General features: G+C 30.9%; 5 protein-coding genes across 12 annotated transcripts; 3 read left to right on the top strand and 2 right to left on the bottom strand.

Annotated features, from left to right (window-relative positions):
* Window positions 1-511: 511 nt before the first annotated feature.
* LOC145965449 (galactose mutarotase) lies at window positions 512-3,728 on the top strand. The gene is made up of 10 exons (XM_083088999.1): window positions 512-763; window positions 825-1,058; window positions 1,140-1,285; window positions 1,354-1,581; window positions 1,768-1,932; window positions 2,017-2,117; window positions 2,193-2,271; window positions 2,386-2,586; window positions 2,665-2,778; window positions 3,021-3,728. Exons 1-9 carry the CDS (start codon window positions 694-696, stop codon window positions 2,755-2,757), a joined length of 1,317 nt encoding a protein of 438 aa, XP_082945125.1. The 5' UTR covers window positions 512-693; the 3' UTR covers window positions 2,758-2,778; window positions 3,021-3,728.
* Window positions 1,680-6,811, bottom strand: LOC145965445 (ATP-dependent DNA helicase DDX11). The gene is made up of 9 exons (XM_083088987.1): window positions 6,687-6,811; window positions 5,627-6,527; window positions 5,065-5,541; window positions 4,425-4,978; window positions 4,119-4,342; window positions 3,818-3,997; window positions 3,635-3,719; window positions 3,392-3,522; window positions 1,680-3,298 (listed from the first exon to the last, which is right to left on the bottom strand). The coding sequence occupies exons 2-9, from the start codon at window positions 6,313-6,315 to the stop codon at window positions 3,053-3,055; spliced, it is 2,586 nt and encodes an 861-aa protein (XP_082945113.1). The 5' UTR covers window positions 6,316-6,527; window positions 6,687-6,811; the 3' UTR covers window positions 1,680-3,052.
* A 100-nt stretch (window positions 6,812-6,911) lies between these two features.
* On the top strand, window positions 6,912-14,646 carry Dis3 (exosome complex exonuclease RRP44-like protein Dis3). 3 transcript variants are annotated; one of them, XR_014436713.1, is made up of 15 exons: window positions 6,912-7,184; window positions 7,348-7,518; window positions 7,632-7,789; window positions 7,876-8,063; window positions 8,148-8,374; window positions 8,760-9,050; window positions 9,156-9,440; window positions 9,675-9,912; window positions 9,998-10,256; window positions 10,346-10,589; window positions 10,838-11,058; window positions 11,136-11,304; window positions 11,418-11,699; window positions 11,829-13,292; window positions 13,360-14,645. XR_014436713.1 is itself a non-coding variant. In XM_083088986.1 (14 exons), exons 1-14 carry the CDS (start codon window positions 7,131-7,133, stop codon window positions 11,988-11,990), a joined length of 2,949 nt encoding a protein of 982 aa, XP_082945112.1. In that variant the 5' UTR covers window positions 6,912-7,130; the 3' UTR covers window positions 11,991-14,646. The 3 variants fall into 3 exon arrangements, 1 of the variants encoding a protein (XP_082945112.1); XR_014436714.1 differs by having other exon boundaries at window positions 11,829-12,963; window positions 13,109-14,644; XM_083088986.1 differs by having other exon boundaries at window positions 11,829-14,646.
* On the bottom strand, window positions 12,042-16,414 carry Wda (will decrease acetylation). Of its 2 annotated transcripts, none has more exons than XM_083088990.1 (10): window positions 16,166-16,414; window positions 15,928-16,085; window positions 14,965-15,304; window positions 14,378-14,610; window positions 14,113-14,292; window positions 13,885-14,040; window positions 13,370-13,517; window positions 13,103-13,271; window positions 12,832-13,015; window positions 12,042-12,761 (listed from the first exon to the last, which is right to left on the bottom strand). In XM_083088990.1, the coding sequence occupies exons 1-10, from the start codon at window positions 16,238-16,240 to the stop codon at window positions 12,641-12,643; spliced, it is 1,764 nt and encodes a 587-aa protein (XP_082945116.1). In that variant the 5' UTR covers window positions 16,241-16,414; the 3' UTR covers window positions 12,042-12,640. The 2 variants fall into 2 exon arrangements, with proteins under 2 accessions (XP_082945116.1, XP_082945115.1); XM_083088989.1 differs by having other exon boundaries at window positions 15,928-16,088; window positions 16,166-16,413.
* A 266-nt stretch (window positions 16,415-16,680) lies between these two features.
* LOC145965447 (triokinase/FMN cyclase) lies at window positions 16,681-23,112 on the top strand. Of its 5 annotated transcripts, XM_083088992.1 has the most exons (11): window positions 16,681-16,813; window positions 18,258-18,321; window positions 19,134-19,203; window positions 19,512-19,622; window positions 19,706-19,794; window positions 19,895-20,111; window positions 20,459-20,704; window positions 20,979-21,368; window positions 22,163-22,416; window positions 22,581-22,708; window positions 22,887-23,112. In XM_083088992.1, exons 4-11 carry the CDS (start codon window positions 19,529-19,531, stop codon window positions 23,005-23,007), a joined length of 1,539 nt encoding a protein of 512 aa, XP_082945118.1. In that variant the 5' UTR covers window positions 16,681-16,813; window positions 18,258-18,321; window positions 19,134-19,203; window positions 19,512-19,528; the 3' UTR covers window positions 23,008-23,112. The 5 variants fall into 5 exon arrangements, with proteins under 5 accessions (XP_082945118.1, XP_082945120.1, XP_082945119.1 ...); XM_083088994.1 differs by lacking the exon at window positions 18,258-18,321; XM_083088993.1 differs by lacking the exons at window positions 16,681-16,813; window positions 18,258-18,321 and adding an exon at window positions 18,426-18,511.
* The last annotated feature ends 85 nt before the right edge of the window (window positions 23,113-23,197 follow it).

Genomic DNA, 23,197 nt, shown 5'->3' with positions numbered 1-23,197 from the left:
TAAATAATAATTATATATATATATATACATAGAGTATATATAAAATGATAATAATAAGGATAATAATAAACTTTATTACTTATTCTTATATTATTATTAATTACTAATAATATTATTATTATTATGGTTGTAACTAATAATACTATTATTATGGTCTTTATGAATCACAAATAATGCATTCTACTTTTAAATAATGCATTACTACATTTTTATTTTATATTCTTATTATATTATTTTTTATTATTATCGTTATTATTATTAATAATAAATAATTTTAAATAACAGCATCAATAAGTTTCAGCTCTTTGAGTGACCACACATTTCACGCTTTCCATATTCCTATAAAATAATTTTTCGACTATATATATATATTTATATATATATATATATATATATATATATATATATATATATATATATATATATAAATGTAGCTTACAAAATAATGTTTATAGTTAGCCTAATGTTTATGTGTTACAAACAAAAAATGAAAAAGCGATTTTCTAATGTTGAAACAACAAAAAATATAAAAAATCGAGATAATATTTTATAACCCATTATTTTTAATTTATATCTTGTCGCAAAAACTATTGTTTGCTATAAACACAAAGCCGCAATGACAAAATTTCCCATTCTGCTTGCATCATATATTGCATATGTGGCAGTAAACAGATAAAAAAGAACACATGAAATATGGTCACCTATGATTGCGAGTGCAAGGATGTCATAATTACGGAAGGAATATTTGGAGAAATTTTTGCCGGTACTTTGTTATTTCATGTCCGGTTGTTATATTGACATATGATTATATAAAAGTCTTACAGAATCTCCCGGAGATAAGATACATCGCTATGATAGTAAAGAATATAACGAGGCAGAATCCTCGTACATTGATAATAAGGAACCTCAGCTGATACCAGTAAAATCCTATACGATGATTAACAAGAATCGCGTAGAGATCACCATCATTTCTTGGGGTGCCACGATCATCTCGTTAAAATATCCCGATAAGTTCGGACGTATTGCAGATGTTGTGCTTGGTTTCGACGATTTGAAGAGTACGAATTATAATTACATATTTATTCATAATATTTGAATAATGTTTCTTATTAATCTAATTTATATGGTTTGTGTTGCAGGCTATACGAATCCCAGGATTAATCCATTCATAGGATGTGTATTGGGTAGATGCGCGAATCGTATAAAAAACGGCTGTATTGTTATTAAGGGCAAAACTTACCAGCTCACAAGAAACGACCTTGACAAACATCATCTGCACGGAGGTGTAAGTTCGCTCATCTTACGTAGTTCTAGTTGAAAATTAGTGTCTTCTTCTATTTTTCTTATTTTTAGACGAAGGGCTTCGGTCGACGATTATGGGATTCGTATATCGACGGCTGTTCAGTCGTCATGACTTACTTAAGCGAAGACGGTGAAGAGGGATATCCTGGTGCGGTGTTGAGCACGGTGAGATTCAAGTTGACACCTGATAATAGACTGGAAATAGGTATCCGGGCGACCACGACCGATTTTACGATAGTCAACATCTCACATGGTTCTTTGTTCAACCTTGCCGGACATGTAATTAACAAAATACGCTTTGTGTAAATTTATTGAAGCTGAACTCATCATCCGTAGAGTTTAAAGAAAAAGCAAAATGTTTTATATACTTACAAACATATATTACGTCTTTCAAATCAGATGATGAATGGTTCTAGCTTCGATAAGAATTATACGGCAGATATGTATTCATCTTATGTAATGTAGAATGCCGGTAAAAAGGAATTGATAAAGCATAAAATCTCATTGAACTGCGATCGCTGGACCTTCGCAGATTACACTGATCCAATACCAACCGGCAGTATCCGAGGAGTCGGAGGAACCATCATGGATCTACGTATACCGAAGTTTTTGGAGAATTGTATCGAGAAGGTGTCCTTTTGTGATCGTAGCAGATCAATACGATACAATAGATAATCTCGATAGAAAATGTTAATAAATTCGTATAAGCTACAGGTTCCTCCAGGAGAAGGGTACGATCATAACTTTTGCGTCACGCCGAATTGGCACGGAGGTAGCACGCACGTCGCTCGAGTTATCCATCCAGAAAGTGGTCGGTAAGACTTATAATTCAGTATATAAACATAATAATAATAATCTGGAACTAAATAACCATATACATATATACACAGCGTTTTAGAAATTTATTCCGATCAACCTGGTGTACAGTTTTATACAGGTGGTCGTTTATCAACAGACGCTGCTTCTGCGGTACTGTCAATTTATCATTAAATACAGCAATAATGGATATTAATTTGTGATATTGAAAAAAAACTATTAATATAAAACTATTAAGTTCTTAAAAAAATAATATTATAATTCTAGATTGGCAGTAACATTGTTGTTGAACAAAGCAACAACTTGAATCGTGAAGAAGATAAGGAAAAAACATTAACGACCGATCAAATGGAACAAGACGCGATAGCCGAATCACCGTCGTTTCTCTTAGGCAAGCAAGGTGCTCGCTATGTAAAACATTGTGCTTTCAGCATTCAACCGCAAAACTATCCAAATGCCGTTAATTATGTAAGTAGTAAAGACGTCACAAAATTATATTCTTATGGCATTTATCAAAATTCATTCGTGAATTAAATTTTCTTTCAGTCACACTTTCCTTGTTCCATACTACGGCCAGGAGAAATCTATTGTCACGACTTAATTTACAAATTTGGCATTCAATTGGCCAATTATATGTGATGTTTTTAAATTACCTTAAAGGTACAAGTTTTCTTTATACTCTTTATAAAAGAAATTATTCAGTATGCGATATTACAAGTATGATATATCAAGTATCAGCAAGAAACATGAAATTTTTAATTTAAATTTACAATTTAAAACTTTAAAGTATAAGAAAAATTTCTATTTAAATATTATAATTAGTTTTATATTATTAAAAAGAACTTTGATAAATACATGACATTAAAAGATATTAAATTAAATAATAAATAGTATCTTTCTAGTTGATCTACATACATATCACTGTTATCACAGATTAAACTGTTTTAATTCGTTTCGCCGAAAAAAATTTTGCAATGTTAGCAATTACAGGTCCAAATGAATCATTGACTGTCACAGTACGTTGGATCCATTGTGGTAATACTTTAACTTTATGACGATAACGTTTATCTAATAATACAACTGTTGAATAATCATTGATATGACGAACAGATCGGCCGATACATTGATTTACCGCTTTCATGCAGGAGTTTTCGTAAAAATTACTTCCAGCATCTGGTTTCTGAACAGAGATTGAAAAATAAAATAAGAAACGTTAAAACATCATGCTAAATTATAGTGACAAATTCTTGATTTTATGTAAAGTAATACAAACCACATGTTCATTTAAATATTTCATCTTCTCTTGCAATTCTGGTGATTTGATATTAGGATATGGCAAGCCAACAACTATAATACATCGACCCAAATCGTCAGAAAAATTTAAACCTTCACTTAATTTACCACCTGCAATATATCATGTAAATTAGAGAATTGCTAATTTGTCTTTATTGATGATAAAAAATATGCACAAGTGATTTTTATATAATATTGATATAATTCTCTAATTTATACTTACCAACTACACTAAACAACAAGGATCCATTACATGGAGGTTGTGGATTTTTAATGGAATGTGCATATTGATCTAATATTACATTGACCTACATTTATAATATAAAATGTATAACATGTTTTCACTTATCAAACATAAATATTCATATCAATAATTAATATAAAATATTAATAAAAAATAAATTACTTGTGATGCTAATTTAGGTTCACGATAGATACGTTTCTTTATAGAAATTTTTGATGCAATGCCAGATTTATCTAAATGCTTGAATACTATGTCTTCATAGCTATAAGATGGAAAGAATGCTACAATTCCAGCTGGTACAATGTTACATAAATTTAATAGAACTCTACCTAATTCATCCAACTGAAACAAAACATTACTCTTAATATTTTACAATTAATTTTTACCTATCAAAACATGCATATGTATAAATATTTTTTAGATTTATTTTTCTAAATATAAGATAGAGGAAGAATTTTATTACCAATTTTGTATCTTGCCGATTATGAAAATTAAATTCAAATTCAATTCCAGTTGGACCACGTATCACGACATTGGATATAATATTCTCTTTGGGAATTACGTGATCGCACGAAAATGTCATAATCCTGTCTGGCATTGCACCTGCCATTAGGAACAATTGATCTATGAATTCGGACATTGGCTCCATTGTGCCACCAGCAAGTACTACTGATCTGGCATCTCTCACTATGAGTTTTACAATACAAAATATAAGAATAAAAATGAAACAGGTGTATATATATTAAATAAGTATTTAATATGCACATACCAATATCATGAAAATGTGTTGCTGGATTTAATAATAAAAATTTTATAATTCCTTGCCCAATAGTAGTAGCAGGTAAAATGCATATTCTGCCGTCTATACATCTGCTCTTCAGGCATTCTAGAAAGTTCAAAATTACCATCAATGGATTGCTCGTTTGTTCTTCGTTATTATCCGATATATCGGCGGTATTGGAAGTTCCAAGAGATGATGTATTTTTGTTTTTAATTGAATCTAGAAATTCCGTAATACCGGATTTCTTTATTTTCTGTTCATTGATTTTTATACTATTGCCGTACTGCTCGACAAACCCTTGTAATTTATGAATGAGTTTCGAAGTTTTAACAAATTCTAACAGCTTGAATATATTTACTGTATCAATCTCTGTAAGCAGTTCGAATTCTTCTACTTTGTATAATTTGGGTGTTATTGTTTTATTAATCTCATCATTGGGATGAGATTTTGTTGTTGCTCCAAAGAGAGTTAGAAGCTTCTTTAAACAAAAACTTAGCTGACTTAAATATAATACACTTTTAGCTGAGAATAAAGATTCAAATCTGTAATCATATTATTCTCATTGTCAGTCAGAAATTTATTTAACATATAATTTAATATCAAAAGAAATATATTACTGCAGCAATACCTTTTCTGATATTGTAATAGCTGACTGTAACAGTGAAGCAAATTTCTCCCTGTAATTACAGAACTATGCATTCCTTCAATAGCATCCAGTAAATTATGGGCTTCATCTATTATCAAAACATTTCCTTTCAAATCTATTCCTAAACTATCTCTTGTACTTCTATGTAGAATGGAATTGTATGGAACTAATATCAATTGTCCACTTTGCAGAGATTTTCTTGAGCCATAATATGGACAAGTATCATTTTCCTGGCCCTTTTGTGCAATCTCTTCGATATCTTGAATATTTGTTAGAACTTCAGCCATCAATAATTTCTGATCACCTGGTACAAAAGGACAACCGCTTGTAGTTTTTAATTTCTTTAAGTCTTTTTCCTTCTTAACAGTAGTTTTTTTTCTTTGTAATTGTAAACAGGTTTCATTAATCAAATTAATATGTTTTAATCTCTTAACGCTTTTGTTAATGCAGTAATTTTGTCTGGAAATATAGTAAAGTATCATAAAAGGTTAATAAATATAATAAATATAATAAGTATAAAAATGTTAAATTGGCATACAGATACCTTGACGAGAGTGGCACCACAGAAATATCTTGCGAATAAGGAGATCTCTTCAATTCATGCACAAACTGTGTCAACTGTGAATGCGTTCTAGAACAGAAAAAGATTTTGGTGTTCTTAAATAATGGTTCTTCCGTATCTTCTTCCTCAGAACTTTCTGAATTTGACAATGCATCTTCCAAGATAAGATCCCTTTCGGTATCACAAATATCCAAGTCAATTTCTTTTTTTGCTTTACTAGACTCTGTAAACTTTGTTGTGGACTGTTGTTTTATTTTCCTAATTGCTTTAGTTTGAGCAGCCTTCTTTGATTCAACTAACTTTTTAAGCTTTCCCCTCTCATCTTCATATTCAAGAAGTGCATTTAACTTAGCTTGCAATGGCTCTCTTTGCTTATTTAATTCTATTTGTTCTGTTTGCACTGTAAACCAATCATCAGATGACTTTTCATAGTTCTTTATTTTATTATCTATTTCCGTAATTATAGAAATTAATTCCTGCTTCTTCCATTTCTCATGATCAATTAACCATTTAAGCGCACCACAAATGAGAGATAAAGATTTTCCTGTACCAGTTGGACTTTCAAAAAGACCTAATTTGCCATTTTCTAGACAATTGTACAATTCCTTCATAAATTGATTTTGAATTTGATATGCTGGAAAAGGAAATGGAAATTCTTGTGGTGGTTCCATTTTTACACTTTGAAAATTGAGATTATAAATTCATGTGCAATATATTGCCACTGTTTCAAGATTATTAGATTTTAAAATATTTGTTTCTAAAATGCAGAAATAATCATGCCATTGCCTCTTCTATCTTGAAAATAAGAAATTTTTTCAATTCATGCACACTGTATGTCAACTGTGAATTGATGATGTGAATGGAAATCTTGCAATTAGCTCTTCTGAAAATAAGATGATGATTTATTTTCACACACTTTACAAAACTGATTTTTAGCAAATTAAATTTATATTTCTAACATACAAATGAGCAACATATATACATAGCGATAAATCGTCAATTTGTTCAATTTTTTGTAAAAATTATATTTTAATTTTTATACCTTTATCGTGTTCTCTCTCTCCATGCAAAACTTGTTGCCAACAAAAGTTTCCCGCTTTTTTTGTAGAAGGAGGATTTAAAATGACAAGAAATGCTTTGAATATATAATACAACAAAGAGAGGTGCTCTCAAAATTGGCAAGAGCCAATAGAGATCTAGATCAAAAAGTACAAACAAGGATGCGTTCAAAAATCCTACTTATAAGATATAATATCGTTTAATTAACCAATCAGAAAGGAGCAAAGATTTTTTCGTTTTGATTGGTTAATTCATTAGTACTCTAAGTAGGATTTTCGAACATACCCTAAATGAGGAGTTTTAGCGGATAGAGCGCATGTGATGTATAGGCCATAACCATAAATGTACACAAAACTAATAAATTTTATTGAAAAATTCATACATGCATACGTTTCTGATACAACGTTTAAATAAATTTACTTGAGAGATGTTGACGACAAAGGTTTTTTTTAGAAAAACGAAAGGAGGAAACATATTTAAGGTATGATTTTGCTAAGTGTAGATTTAGATATCTCTTGGTTTTTTCATGAAAACTTTTAAAATATTTTGTAAAATTAAATTTGCACATTTTAATGTTTTTACGAAAGATTTCTTATGAATATTTTTATCAAAAGAATATTTAAGTGTTTGCTTTCATTTATTAGACTGTCAGAGAGCATTATCTCAGAGATGATATTTACTGTGGTTTTAAAGCATGTAAGAAATGTAAGGCAAGATCTCGAGACCTGGTACTGGATGAGGAAGATACCGTGAAATCTTCTTTAATTCCACTTTCATATGTTCTTATACTGGATACAAATATAATTCTGGATCAAGTAAGTCATATCAGAATAATACAAATATTGTATTGAACATAGTTTTAATTGCATCTTGTATTTGCAATGATTCTATGTTGAGTTATACAAATATGTTTGATTTTTATTTGTAGATAGATATATTGGAAGAAGATGTTATCACTAATGTCATTATCCTGCAGACAGTGTTGGAAGAGATTCGACATAGAAGTTCCAATGTATATAAAAAGTTGAAAAACATCATAAAAGATTCAAAACGAAAATTTTTCGTGTTTATTAATGAACATCATCGGTATGTGTAATATTTATTACATAGGACAAAATGATATAATAATATTTGCAGTGTATTAAACATTTTATATTATACATTGTTTTTAGGGAGACTTATATTGAAAGGGAACCAGGTGAGAAGATAAATGATCGTAATGACAGAGCAATACGAGTTGCAGTCAAGTGGTACAATAATCATTTGAGCTTTGATGACTACAATATAAAGGTTGTTTTACTGACAGATGATGTAGAAAATAGAACACGTGCAGCTGAAGATGGCCTATTTGTTTTATCCAGTAAGATATATATAATTTCAACTTTCTGAGAATTATTTTTATACAATTATAGTATAAATAATAATATGTATTCTTTTTATATAGTGGAGGATTATATTACATCATTAGAAAATTCAAGTTTTTTATTGGATAAATTAAGCAAACATTCATACACTTTGGATATTCAAAGTCAAGAATTATTTCCTTGCCATCTAACACCTGTGGAAATACACGATGGCATATCATCTGGTAAATTGTTGCAAGGCACATTTTTGGCATCAAGGGAAAATTTTCTTGAAGGAAATGTAAATGTTGAAGGAAGGGAGAAACCTGTAAGTGATATATATATATATATATATATATATATATATATATATATATATATATATATATGTTTATAAATATTTTAATGTACAGTACATCAATATTATCGATTTTAAAGAGAAAATATTAAATATTTATTTTGAGAATGCTTTAAATAAATAATTTATTTCAGACAAGTTATTCAATATATAAGATATATATAAGTCTTCATAAATCGTTTGTAAATTAATGAATAATATATAAATATGAAATATAATTTAAAAATTTTCAAATATTCCTCATCATTTATCAAATATTAATAAACTATCATCAAGCACGACATATAATTATTAATATTATATAATTATTAAATTATAGTTATATAATTTTTTTTTCTTATTTTTATTGTCTTAGATATTTGTGCAAGGACGTACTAATCTTAATAGGGCAGTCGATGGCGATATAGTTACGATTGAGATCCTACCAGACAATCAATGGTCAGCTCCTAGTGAAATCGTTTTACAAGATGAAGAAAATACAGATGATGCAGATGATGCTGATGATGTTACAAAAGATGAAAAAGTACTTGCTAAAGCGAGTTCACTGAAAACAAAAGAAAAAGTACCAACAGGTAAAATTGTCGGTATTATTAGGCGAAAGTGGAGACAGTATTGTGGAATATTACAGCCGAGTCCGATTAAAGGGGTAAGAATTTGTCATATTGTAACACAAATAAATAACACATAATTAAAATAATTTTTATATTTACTGTATTACATATGATTTTATCTTCTTTTTATATTGCTGCAGAATGTAAGACATTTATTCGTGCCAGCTGAGAGAAAGATTCCCAAAATAAGAATCGAAACTCGGCAAGCTGAAATATTAAGTAAGCAAAGAATTATTGTCGCACTTGATTCATGGCCGCGAAACTCGAGATATCCACTCGGCCACTTTGTACGAGCGCTTGGCAATATAGGAGACAAAGAAACAGAAAATGAAGTATTATTTTTGGAACATGACATTCCACACAGCCATTTCTCCGATGCAGTTCTTAGCTTTCTCCCAAAGCTACCGTGGGTTATTACAGAAACGGTAAATAAATAAAAATATATATATATATATATATATATATATATATATATATATGGCTGCAAATTTTCATTGAAACAGCCAATTATCAAAGCATTAATTGTACAAAAAATGTTTTGATTGTATAAATAATTAGATGAATACGTGGAATTGTAGGAATTTATAATATAAATGTATATATAATTTATTTAATATATATATATATATATATATATATATATATATATAAATTTATAGGATATTGCACAAAGAGAAGATCTTCGACATCTGGATATCTGTTCTGTGGACCCACCTGGCTGCACTGATATCGACGATGCATTACATTGTAGGAGTTTACCAAATGGTAATTTTGATGTTGGTGTACATATCGCGGATGTATCGCACTTTATAAGACCCGGAACTGCGTTGGATAAGGAAGCAGCTTCACGTGCTACTACCGTATATCTTGTCGATAAACGAATTGACATGGTGCCAGGTAAATTAAAAATACTTTATTTTAAATACCATTATATGTTGCATAGACAGTTTTCTAATTAAATTATAAAATGTTTGTATTTCAGAATTACTCAGCTCAAACCTTTGTTCCTTGCGAGGTGGGGAGGAAAGATTCGCGTTCTCCTGTATATGGGAGATTGATTCTGATGCAAATATAGTCAATACAAGATTTTGTAAATCTATAATTCGTTCGCGTCGAGCTATGACATATGAAGAAGCTCAATTAAAAATTGATGATGCTACTCAACAAGATGCTATTGCACAATCATTAAGAGGATTAAATCAAATAGCCAAACAGTTAAAGAAGAGACGTCTACAGAATGGGTACGTTTATTCTGTTATATCTTAATCATATTTTAAATTATATTGAATTATATATTTCATATTTAATAATATTAAATAATTATTTATAGAGCCTTAACTTTAGCATCACCAGAGATACGTTTTCAAGTAGATAGCGAGACTCACGATCCCATTGACGTGGAAGCAAAGAAACTGAGAGAAACTAATTCTATGGTGGAGGAATTTATGTTGCTTGCAAATATTAGTGTTGCTGAAAGAATTTTGAAAGAATTTCCAGAATGTGCTATGCTAAGAAGACATCCAGAACCACCACAAAGTAATTTTGAGCCATTGATTAAAGCTGCAAAAAATCAAGTAAGGTCTCAATTAATTCAGTTTAAAATTTGAACTCGACATTTAAGTATATGATGATATTTAATATTGAAAATTTTAAAAAGTTATAATAATGATTTTTCTCGACATTTCTATATAAGAATTTTTATCTCAGAGTTTTATCTCAAATAAGGTAGAAATCCATCTATTTCTTTGTATCATTCACACGAGACACTCTATAAATTTATTACTTAATAGCAATGGTTGCAATATTTTAAAATTGATTGTAGGGTTTTATTATTAATACAAATACTGGTAAAGAGTTGGCACAATCATTGGAAGAAAGTAAAAAAGAATCGAATCCTTACTTTAACACAATGCTAAAAATACTAGCTACGCGATGTATGTTACAAGCAGTGTATTTTATTAGTGGAATGCATCAACCAGAAGAATTTAAGCATTATGGATTGGCATGCCCTATTTATACGCATTTTACATCTCCCATTCGAAGGCAAGTTGTACGAAAGCTATCACATTGTTATTAAATTAATTCCAATTGTATCTCCATCATATCATAAGATTTTACAGATATGCAGATATAATCGTGCATCGATTGTTGGCCGTATGTATAGGCGTTGATGCGACCTATCCACAGTTATTGGATAAAAAAAACAATCATCTGCTGTGTCAAAATCTAAATTATCGAAATCGAATGGCACAATACGCTGGACGAGCCTCAGTCGCACTTCATACACATGTCAGTATTTAATGTATTATAAAAATATTTCACTAATATTCTTTGTTTTGTCCATAATTTAACATTGCTTAGAAAAATTTGACTTTTTACCGAGATTCTATTGTGTGTTTCAGCTATTTTTCCGCGATAAAGTTCAGGATGAAGAAGGATATATTCTTTTTGTACGAAAAAATGCTTTACAAGTTCTTATACCGAAATACGGTTTAGAAGGAATATTGTATCTAAGTAATTCTACTTCATCGAATTCTATCACATTTACGTATAATTCCGAAGATCAATCCCAAACTTGTGGAAATATCGTATTTCGAGCATTTGACCCTATTATCGTGCAAATGAGTTTAGACAGATCTAATATTCAACATGAAAAGTTAATTTTTAAACTTGTAAAGCCAGAAGTAAGTATATATATTTACATATAGATTAACAAAAAAAATGTTAGTTTATTTCAATATACAACTCAAGAAAAAAATATGCAGAATTTTGCTTTTAATGTTTTATAATTTGTTAATTTTATTTGATTATAGATTCCAGATTTTAGTGTTCCTCCACTAAATAAAGAAACTGTCAATAACATCGAAGGAGATTCTATGAAGGAAACATTAAAACGGAAAGCGGAAGTTCAACAAGAATCAATTAATATTCACAACAAAAAGGCTGGAAAAAAGAAAAAGAAAAAGAAAAATTAAGAATACTCGTATTTTAAATGTGATGCAAATTATATAATGAAAGTGCGTACATCATCTTATAAAAATTATATTTTTTTTTTAAACATTACTCACAACCTATCAAATCTTTATAACAAGACAGATAACTATCAATGTATTATTAGACAATTCTCACAAGAATCTTACATAAGCACAATTACATAAATATGTCTGATTATCACCATGTAGACAGAATAATTATGATTAAAATTAAGAAAAAAAAAAAGATTCTAACTTTTTAATACTGACTAAAAATGCAAAATTTATATTTTTTATACATGTATATAATTTTTTGATTTTGAGACTAATAGATTGAAATATTCGCACAAACTATGAAAAATTGATAATATAAAAGATCAATATACAATATATACAATATCGACGAATTATAGAGCAAATAACAAATTTTTCATTATTTACAAAATACTCGAACAATCATGCATTTTCTACTTATAAATATATAAAAATGTATTATATTGAATGTTATCAGTAATTTTTAGCTTCAAATGTGACATGAATAAAATAAATGAATATAATATTAAAGAAAAATTTTACTGAAAAATTTTCAGTAAGTAGATAAAAAAATCTAAGAAAAATATATTTTGTTAAAATAGTAATAAATAATAAAAATCTCATGCTGTGCCAATACAAATCAACGAATTATTCTTTTTATAATAATTCAATGAGAGAATGCTTGAGCAAGATGTTGAAAATATTTGCGCTTCTGATTGAGACATTACGGTTGACGATCCTCTGAAAAAAAATATATAACATAAAACATAAATAATTTGAAATTTTAAAAGATTTATATATTTAAACATACCCATTCAAAGTGTTAATATAATCCTGAGTAGGCCATAATCGTACTATTCCATCTACGCTTGCACTGGCGATATACTGGCCATCTAAACTCCAATCTACATTCATGATTGTATCTTCATGGCCTTTCAATTCAGTGAGTAATGCGTTAGATGCTAAATCCCATATAGATATACACTTATCGTCACCTAAGCAACATATTTCCAAGACAAATGTTTATATTGAATGGAATTTTCTGATTGACTTAACTTATATTTCTTTTCATATTTGATTACCCGCAGCAGCTAGATATTTCCCGTCGGGACTAAAAGCTAAAGTATAGATGGTCGATTGCGCTCCGACATGTACTCGTACTAAACTTCCATCATCTTTGGCCCATAATCTTACGGTTTTGTCGGCAGAACCAGTCGCTAAGTATCGAGCGTTTGGATGAAATTTTATACACTAAAATGGATATGTGCATAAGTATATCGTATTTGTACACTATTATAACACTAAAAAACAAATGTATAAATATAGATATATATTATAGATAAACATACATTGACATCTAAAAAATGACCAGCAAATATTCTTAGAGGAAACGTTCTATCCAATGACCATAATTTAGCAGTTCTATCATGTGAACCTGTGGCAATGTATAAATTGAACACACTGGTATCCATGCACCATATTGGATAATTATGACCGCTATGATAAAAAAAATTTAAATTTAATATTATATATATTGTACATTTTTTTTCATTATAACATGTGTCAGTCTGATGCAAAGAGATTTGTTTTTTTGTTAAGTATTAAGTAGTAAGTTTAAGGCAAAAGAAATCTGAAGATGAAAAAAGTGCATTAAAGATAATTGCAAACATTAAAAATAAAGAAAAAGCGAATTTAGAAACTATATAATTATTTTTAATATAATTATTAAATATAATTAAATATAATTATTTTTATTACTGGACTCGATATAATTAAAAATTATTATTTTACAAAATGGACGATATTACAATACTTTTTTATATTATTTAATTTTCCAAAAATTCATTTGATTAATTCCTATTACCTATATATTGCTGTACATGAATAATCATTAAGTCTCCATGCTCTCATATCCTTGTCACTTGATACAGAAAGGAGAATGTCTGCTTCTGGAATAAATCTTAAATCGTGCACTACGTCTGTGTGTCCTCTTAATAGTATCGCCCCTGCTTCGCTTCTTCTGTTGTAAAATTGTATAATTGTCTCATAAGAGTTTAAACTTTAAGAAGAAAATTATATTGTCGCGACTTACATGCTTTCGTGTTCGTTAAATTTATAAAACGGTGATACATCACAGACAAATGGAACATGTGTTTGTTTATTTTTACGTTCAACTAAAACCGTTTCACCTATACCCCATAAGCGTATTTCAGCTGTGCTAAATCCTACAGCTAATTTATCCATTTTAGGTGCAATAAGACCACAACTTGCACTATAAAAATACATAAAGAAGACGTACATTAAACATAAATAATATCAAGCATGCAACCGTAGAAAGAATTTACAATCTCATTTACTTTTCTATGGCATTCTTTACTGTAAATATTCTTAATGTTTGGTGAGCATTATTTCGTATTAACCGTATTGCTTCTTGTAATTCTCGCATTTCGCGATCAACACCTGTACCAGATGGCTGTTCCACGTGGCCATTAATACTTGTTTCATATCTTTGACTTTTCTCTTCATGTATTTCTCCATCCATTTTAGGACTACTTGCCTTTCTGATTATTGTAATATGTGTATTTATAATCTGTAAAAATAGAATTTGTAAAAAAAAAAACAGTTTATTACAATGTAATGTATTGATTTATGTTAATTAAACATAAAACATGAATGAGAGAAAATGAAAAGGATCTCACTTTTTTCACACATAAAATCCGGACAGTAGATCATAACAATAACAGAGATCAAATAAAAAACAAATATTAATAAAATCAGCCATTTTTTTACTTTTATTCACCTTTGTTTTGTGCTATTAGGATATTACTTCAATATATATTGATATATAAAATTAATGTGCGAAAAAAGAAAGACTAAATATTGTACTAATTTCTTATAGAATTTAAATTTAAAATGTATGAAATATATGAAAAGAGGACATTACCTGCATTAATATTATATGTCCATATTTTGTAAGATATTGTCTTAAACAAATATGAGCTGACTCAGACAGATCTACTTTGTACTTTCTAGTTCTGAATGCATTCACCAAAGGTCTCAATTCAATGTCCTGCACTGAAAATACTCTAGATAATTCTTCTAAGAAATCTTTCTCCGTATCACAGACAAATTCATTCTGATGTGCTTTTAAGAATTGGATTGCAGCCTGTCTGTTACCAGCATGTAACATCTCTAAATAAAGGTGACAAAATATTGGATACAAAAGTCCTTGTAATTCTACTTTTATTTTTTCATTGAGTATGACAGTCATCCATTTTTTTAATCTAGAAGAAGAATTAGAGTTTTAATGTATGTATATAATATTACATATTACATATATATATCACAATCATCTTTAAGATTGATATTGTTTTGTAAAATTATTGACACACATTAACCAATACATTAACTTATTAATAGAAAAATGTTAATTTTTTAATAAGAATATGAATATTCTTTAATTGAAGATACAATCAAAAAATTATTATTGATAATTTCAACATGCTATATTGTATATAAAATTTGTGTAGCACATATTGTATATCAGCTTATGTATCATTATCATTATCATTAATGACAAAATTGTTAATTCCTAATCCTTAAAAATATCAGCCTTAATAATTTTATATATATAAGTAATAGTGATAATTTTTACTTTTCAAATCTTTATTTTTATAAGAGTTGAATAGATTCTTATAAAAATCTAATTGTAAGCAGAACTGATAAGATTAAACATTTTTATTTTTTTTCAAAGAACTTGTATTTAACTTTTCAAGAAACTATATAAGAATTATACAACTACCATAAAATTGATACAATACACAGGAGATGCTTTTTTTCTTTTAAATATTGTATAGCAAACCTGAATACGACCTGAAGATTCTAGCAGCGTTATAATAAATCTTACCGTTGATATGCTTGATCCGCCGCGGTAACGTCAATGGTGATGGCACTGAAAACGATCGAGTTGTCCTGCGAGGTACTGCACTCGGCGGTTGCGTTTAATGTCATTTGATCGCTGCTCTGACAAAACAACTGATCGCCCTTGCAATAGACGTCGTTGGCCTGCTAAGGTTACAATACGTTCCGTTAACAATTTACGCGCACGTGGAAAGAAACTATAAATGCAAGAGCATTTTCGGCACCTGATAATGACGTCGTTTTAAGTAAGACTCAATCGTCGCACTGATCACGTCGCTTTTCATTCGCTTCATATTCATCGAGAACCAACGACGACGACGATTCCGACGACGTCTCGAACCGGGATCCGCAAGCAGGATTGTGTGACAGTCGCGAAACCATGCGACATAAACATATTTGGTCTGTTCTTTTTAGCTGCACTGCTACACTAGTGCAATAAGTTAGAAAGAGATAAACATACTTTCTTTCACTCTAACTAATTACACTAGTGCAGCAGTGTAGCTAAAAAGAACAGGCCCATTATGTTCACCATAAAAAAAGAAAGAATATAGAGCGTCCTCGTTATATTCAAGGTGTGATCTTTAAGTCCTATTCAACCAATGAGGTGGCCGTATAACACGTGAAAACGGAACTTAAGACCATCTTGAATTAAGAACAGGCCTTAATGTTATGGCGCGATATCTAGCTTTGTGCGATCGATGAAAGATGTCGCCACCGTGAGTCTTCAAAGAGCGGGATCGTTTCGGCACAAGTGGCCGCCATTGCACATTTGAACCGGCGAAAAAGATTCACAAAATACGAATTGAATGTAAAGGAAATAATTATGAAACGTTATTCGACAGAAATGACGCAAGAGAAAGCATTGCAATAAGGTACGTTATTAACCCCTTCACTGTCAAGCGAAAAGAAACTTTCCGTGCCAAAAGTGTGTTGAAGAAAAAAGTTTTTAAAATTGCATGAATACGTCAGTATAAATATTATTGAGGTCGCCGAATCCGAATCTGAAGCCAGAATTACAAAATTCAAAATGGTGAATCCAATATGGTGGATCAAAATTCAAAATAATTTTGGATTTCAATAAAAATGTGTATCGTTTTTGGGGTTGCAAAATCCAAACCTAATATCAGATTTTCCAAATTGAAAATGGCAAATCCAATATAGCGGATCAGAGTTCGAACAAATAGTTGACATACATAAAGATTGTATATTTCTCTCTTCAATTATTTTTAAATCCCGCTCTCTGCCGAACCCAGAGTCACGAATCGAGAACGTGGTGGTTATTGACTCCGTTTTCTTATTTTTTTTATTTCTTGAAAACTGGTATACGTTTCCACTTCTGTGCAAACAGCTTGATTTGATAATTCGTGACTCTGGATTCGGCAGATAGCGGGATTTATAAGTAATTGAAGAAAAAAGTGTACATCTTTTATGGCAACTATTTGTTCTGGTCCGCCATATTAAATTTGCAATTTTTAATTTGGAAAATCTGATATTAGATTCGAATTCGGCGACCCCAAAAACGATAAGAAACCCACTTTTATTCAAACCCAAAATTATTTTGAATTTTGATCTGCCATTTTGAAGTTCGAAATTCTGATTTCAGATTCGAATTCAGCGACCTCAGAAACCTTAAAATATCCATCCTGGCGAAAATAAATATCGGAGCGTAAGTCGAATGTAAAGAAAGAGTAACAGAAGTGTAAACGAAGCTTCTAAGAGGCGTAAATTGAAACAATGAAACGTAAACGAAGTATTAACGCTTCGTTTACGTTTCATTGTTTCAATTTACGCCTCCTAAAAGCTTCGTTTACACTTCTGTTACTCTTTCTTTACATTCGACTTACGCTCCGATATTTATTTTCGCCAGGGCAAGGACAACCAAATCGTAATAGTAATAACATGTTTTTGTCAAGATACCTCTATAGAGGTCATGAAGTAAAAGTGACACGAATTTTTTTGGCCCCTATAGGGGTCACTGATAGTGAAGGAGTTAAGAGACAATAATTCTATGTTTAAACACTATAATTAATTATAATCCTTCAAAATTATTTCCGAAAAACTTGTCTTTCGTAAAGAGTATGCGTCTCGCATAATTATAATATATATATATCATATATATATATATTTTTTAGTTATTATATTGTCTTTTATATCGAACACACACACGCGCGCGCGCGCGTGTGTATGTGTGTATATAAATGTATTGCTTTCCAAATAGATATGAAAAAATAATGACTTTAAAAAATGATATAATAAATAGAAAATATGTATAAATAGAATCTAATATATAACAATATAAATCTTTTTTATTTTCAGTTTGACTTTAACAGACTTTTAAAGTAACATTTAATTATCAACGCATCCAAGGAACATATCGAGAGTAAGAGCACTTTCCGATTCACGCATGATGCGCATGAAGTGACAGAAAATGTATAATATGCGTGACATGAACTATACATTTTCTGTCACTTCATGCGCATCATGCGTGAATCGGAAAGTCCTAAGAGAATATTAAAAGAAAATAATCCAGATGAACTTATCTTGGCAAGAGATTAACTACAAATTAACTTGTACGTGTATTTTTTTCAACGTTTAGTATAATTATCTAGAAAACGCTTGACTATGTATAAGAGTTACGTAAATCGCTCGCTCCGGCTCGTTGGGCAAGCGTAAAGAATTAAACGTATAAATATCAGTTCCGTCGCACCATCCGGCTCGTAGATCTCTGTTATCAAACGACAGATACGTCACTCGAAAAGTGTCCGATAACCTGCGCGATCTTAAAGCTGAGATAGACGCAGCTCTCTCATGTTCGACTCATGTTCGATTAGTATTCCGTTTAATCGAAAATGACAACCAAGTCCAAGAATTTAATTAATTCGTTAGACGATGCCGTGTCGGAGACTTTGTCGGGATTATCTCACGCGTATCCGCGATTAGAGTATCACGCGTCGCACGGGGTCGTATTGTCGCCAGACGTACGTAAATACGCTTTCACTTCCGTAATTACATTCCATTAGTGCTATTGTATTCGATTACAATATCGGATCGCTATAACAACAGGGACGTATCTAAAGTATTTGGTACAAAAGCGCAGCTTTTTCTTTCATGCGGTGTCATTAGAATTAATTCAAATTTTTCGTTTACTCGGTTATAAGTAATACACTCGTTTAAATGCAATTTATCTTTTAGTGCAGAGATCGTAAAGATAAAGTGGCGTTGATTTGCGGTGGCGGCAGCGGACACGAGCCATTTGCCGCAGGTAATTAATTTCCGCATCGCTTTATCCCATATTGTTGAATATTTCGTAATCTTTTGCTTTATTATGAGATATAAGATATAAAATGAAGATATAAGAATAAAATAAATAGAATAAAGCATTCTTCTTGGGATAAAATTAAAATTGTTATTAATAGTAGTTCAATTCTCTTTCTTTCTACTTCATTTTAATTTCCCTTCAACTTAAACATTATTAAAATGCTTTAAAAGACGCTTAGATTTTTAACAAAGACCCGTTAATAATTGATTTTTGATTTTGTTTACGACAGTATTTTTTTTAAATATTTCTAGGCTTCGTCGGAAGCGGTATGTTGACAGCATCCGTAGCAGGATCTATTTTTGCGGCACCACCGTCTATACATATCACACACGCTCTTCAGTGCATTGCGGAAAATAACAAAGGTTCTATCTCTTGTGCGCTTTTTGTATGCAGTTTATTGTTGTAGAAACATTTTCATTAACGTCATATTATCGTCTCCTTCCAGCTGGCATTCTGGTAGTGGTGCCCAATTATACGGGAGACTGTCTGAATTTCGGCATAGCGATCAAGAAGGCCCAACAAGCGGGCATCAAGGTGACAATATTTTAGTTCCGTTTCCTATGTATAAATAACTCAAATGTATAAGAGAAAAAAATGAATGAAAATATTAACATGAATATTTCAAAAAGTTCAGGTGGAGGAAATAATCGTCGGCGATGACTGCAGCATTCCCGCAAACGAGCAGAGCGTGGCTGGTAAACGCGGGCTGGTGGGCATGTTATTCGTTATCAAAATTGCGGGCGCTTTCGCCGAAAGGGGGCTTTCTCTATCTGAGGTAGCGGAAATTGCACGGAGCGTTTCGCAAAACACAGCGACCTACGGAGTCGGGCTATCCGCATGCGCTTTACCAGGTAACGCGACAATTGGAGACAATCGTAAGTTACCGTTACATTCGAGAAAAGGTACCCACACGTGTGCGTATCCTTATTTAGGTCAATATTACGCGGCCAGCTACTTTCGAATGTTTATTCCCGCATCGTTGCTTAAGCATCACCGATATGTTCACCGATATCTAAATATCTCTAAGAGATATAAGTAATCTTATAGAAGGAGTCGCTGACAGCTCGGAAAGTCCATTATTGATATTTTATTAGAAAAGAGAAATTAATTTTACACTAATGAAAGAATGTCCACCTACGATATCCGACGGCTTATTTTAGAATCACTCTGTACGTTACCGAGAGAAAATTGAATGCAGGTCAAGGTCTCATGTTCGAGCTTGCACAGGACGAGATAGAGTGCGGAATGGGTGTACACGGGGAGGCGGGATACGAAAGAATCAAGCTCGGGACCGTATCCGTGCTGGTGACGCTAATGCTGAAACGCATTTGCGAGGTCTTATCTTTGGCCGCTAATGACTCGGTCGCGGTAATAGTTAACAATTTCGGTGCTTTGAGTCAATTGGAGCAAGGGATCGTCGTTCACGAGATTGTAATTCAGCTTCGTGAGTAACGTTATCTTAATTTTCTTGTGCAACTATGGTCCATTTAAAGCTTAACGGATTAATTATATTAATTATATTCTTTGACAAACTGCTAAATTTCGAGTCTTTGATCTTCATGAAACGTTTACTTTTATTCTTATGAAAATAATCTTCATCATATAATTATAACTTTTTTTATTTTTAAAAATTTTTATTTTTATTTAACTCTATTCTAATAATTTATTTTATTATATCTATAAAAATAATCTCTCTTTCTCTCTCTCTTAATTCATAGGAAATATGAATATAGAGCCTGTTCGCGTTTATTCCGGCGTTTTAATGACATCTTTGAATAGCTCCGGTATACATGTGAGTTTGCTCAAGTTAACTGAAAACCACGGAGATGTATTCATCAAGTGCCTTGATGAAAAAACGATGGCACCTTGCTGGCCGGGTTGCAGCTATAGCATACCTTCGACTATCACTCGCACCCTGTTTAAAGACGTGGAGAAGAAGAAAACAGAGAAAATAGGAATATCTTTAAACGTATGCGAGCAATGTTTGATCAAATTGTGTTTAGAAAACGCGTGTGCGGCTGTAATCGAGCAAGAGATGTATCTGAATGAGCTGGACCGCGGTTGCGGAGATGGAGACTGCGGTTCGACTCTGAAAAGATTTGCCGAAGGTATGTGATATCAAAGATATATACTATGTTTCACTTTCTTATGATTTATTTATTCAAAATTTAGAATGTATACATATGTATTGATATTCGATATATCGAAATAATATACAGGGTAGGCCATTTTAATCTACGCACTGAAATATCTCAAAATCCATAAGTTTAAGACAAAAATGTTTCAGACAAAAGTTGTATGGTTTCGAGGGGGCCATAAGAAGGTACCATTGGTTTGACCTTGAAGAGTTATTTAAGAAAAAATATGTAATTGTTAATTGCAAATTACATATTTTTTCTTCGAAACAACTATGTTTTCTTTACACCAATTGATTCCTCTCATTAATTTGTACATAAAAGTATTAAGGTAAGATAATCGAAAAATGAATATTTTACAAGATATTTTACGGTTTATGTAAAATTAAGAAATGGTTTCAAGCCTTATAACTCAAAAAGTACTTGAGGGAAAAATATTTTATTATAGTGTTTTGGAAAGCCCTCGAGATAAGCTACAAGAATATGCAATAAAAAATATAGTGTTCCACTTAAGAAATTGAAGGTGACCTTCGTGTGACCTTCAAATAACTCTTCAAGATCAAACCAATGGTACCCTCTTATGGCCCCCTCGAAACCATACAACTTTTGTCTGAAACATTTTTGTCTTAAACTTATGGATTTTGAGATATTTCAATGCGTAGATTAAAATGGCCTACCCTGTATATTGATTTTATTACATAAATGATATATTGCTTCTATTATATAAATCTGCTGAGCAAATTTACTATAATTCCGTATATTTACAGGTATATTGGATAATTTGAATAACTTATCTTTGTCGCATCCAGCAGCGTTGTTATCGGAAATAGCGAATATAGCGGAGGAACATATGGGCGGAACATCTGGAGCTTTGTATTGTTTATTCTTTACGACTGGTGCAAAGGAGTTGGCTTTATCGAAGCAAGGCAAGAATTTGCGAGACGTTTGGTTCTGCGCATTCCGCAGCGGATTAAATTGTTTAGAAAAATATGGAAAAGCAAAAGCTGGAGATAGGACTATGGTTTGTATCTATACATATCGTTAAGATATATGTATTATTATTAATGGAATTGTGTGCTAGCAGTTTTGTTACGATAGAAAAACAATTAATTATAATGCAAAAATGCAATATTTAGAAAAATATACTAGAATTATAAAAAGATTTTTATTAATCGATATATTTAGATCGATACGATGGATGCGGTGTATGCGATGTACAAGAGAATGTTGAAAGAACATTCGAACGATTTTTACGATAGATTAGCTGCAGCGGCATGGAAAGGATGCGATTCTACGAAAGATATGAAACCCCAGTGAGTATAAAAATATTGATAGATTAACGTTGACACGTTCAATATTTAAACTCAACACTCAAATGTTTAGATAAAAAACTAGTCTATATGCGTTAGAAATTAGAGAAATCAATAATTGCAAGAGGATTAAAATTATACTTTTTAATTTTAAATTTAATATGCATTTGATGCATTATAGAGCAGGACGAGCTAGTTACGTAAAACAAGCTCGGTACTTGACGGAAGTGGATGCTGGTGCATATGCCGCAGCAACGTGGATTGCGGTTATTGTACGGACCATTACGCAATTTAAGGAATAATATATACTCTTGTTATATTTTTTTTTTATTTAACAGTTGTATTTCAGCATCATTACTATAAACAGGAGAGATAACAATTAATAATAAACAACGATTTTATCCTAATTTTATCTAAATTGGAGAATTAATTAGTAATTATATTGCTCCTATACTGTTCAGAGATATCGATACCAAGCCAACTATATTTTTT

Source organism: Camponotus vicinus, unplaced genomic scaffold (assembly GCF_025532165.1).
Source record: "Camponotus vicinus isolate PSW18456_S1 unplaced genomic scaffold, iyCamVici1.0 SCAF_14, whole genome shotgun sequence".
In the NCBI taxonomy this organism is placed as follows: domain Eukaryota; kingdom Metazoa; phylum Arthropoda; class Insecta; order Hymenoptera; family Formicidae; genus Camponotus; species Camponotus vicinus.
The sequence above is the reverse complement of the archived record's forward strand: the minus strand, read 5'-3'. Positions and strand labels throughout refer to the sequence as shown.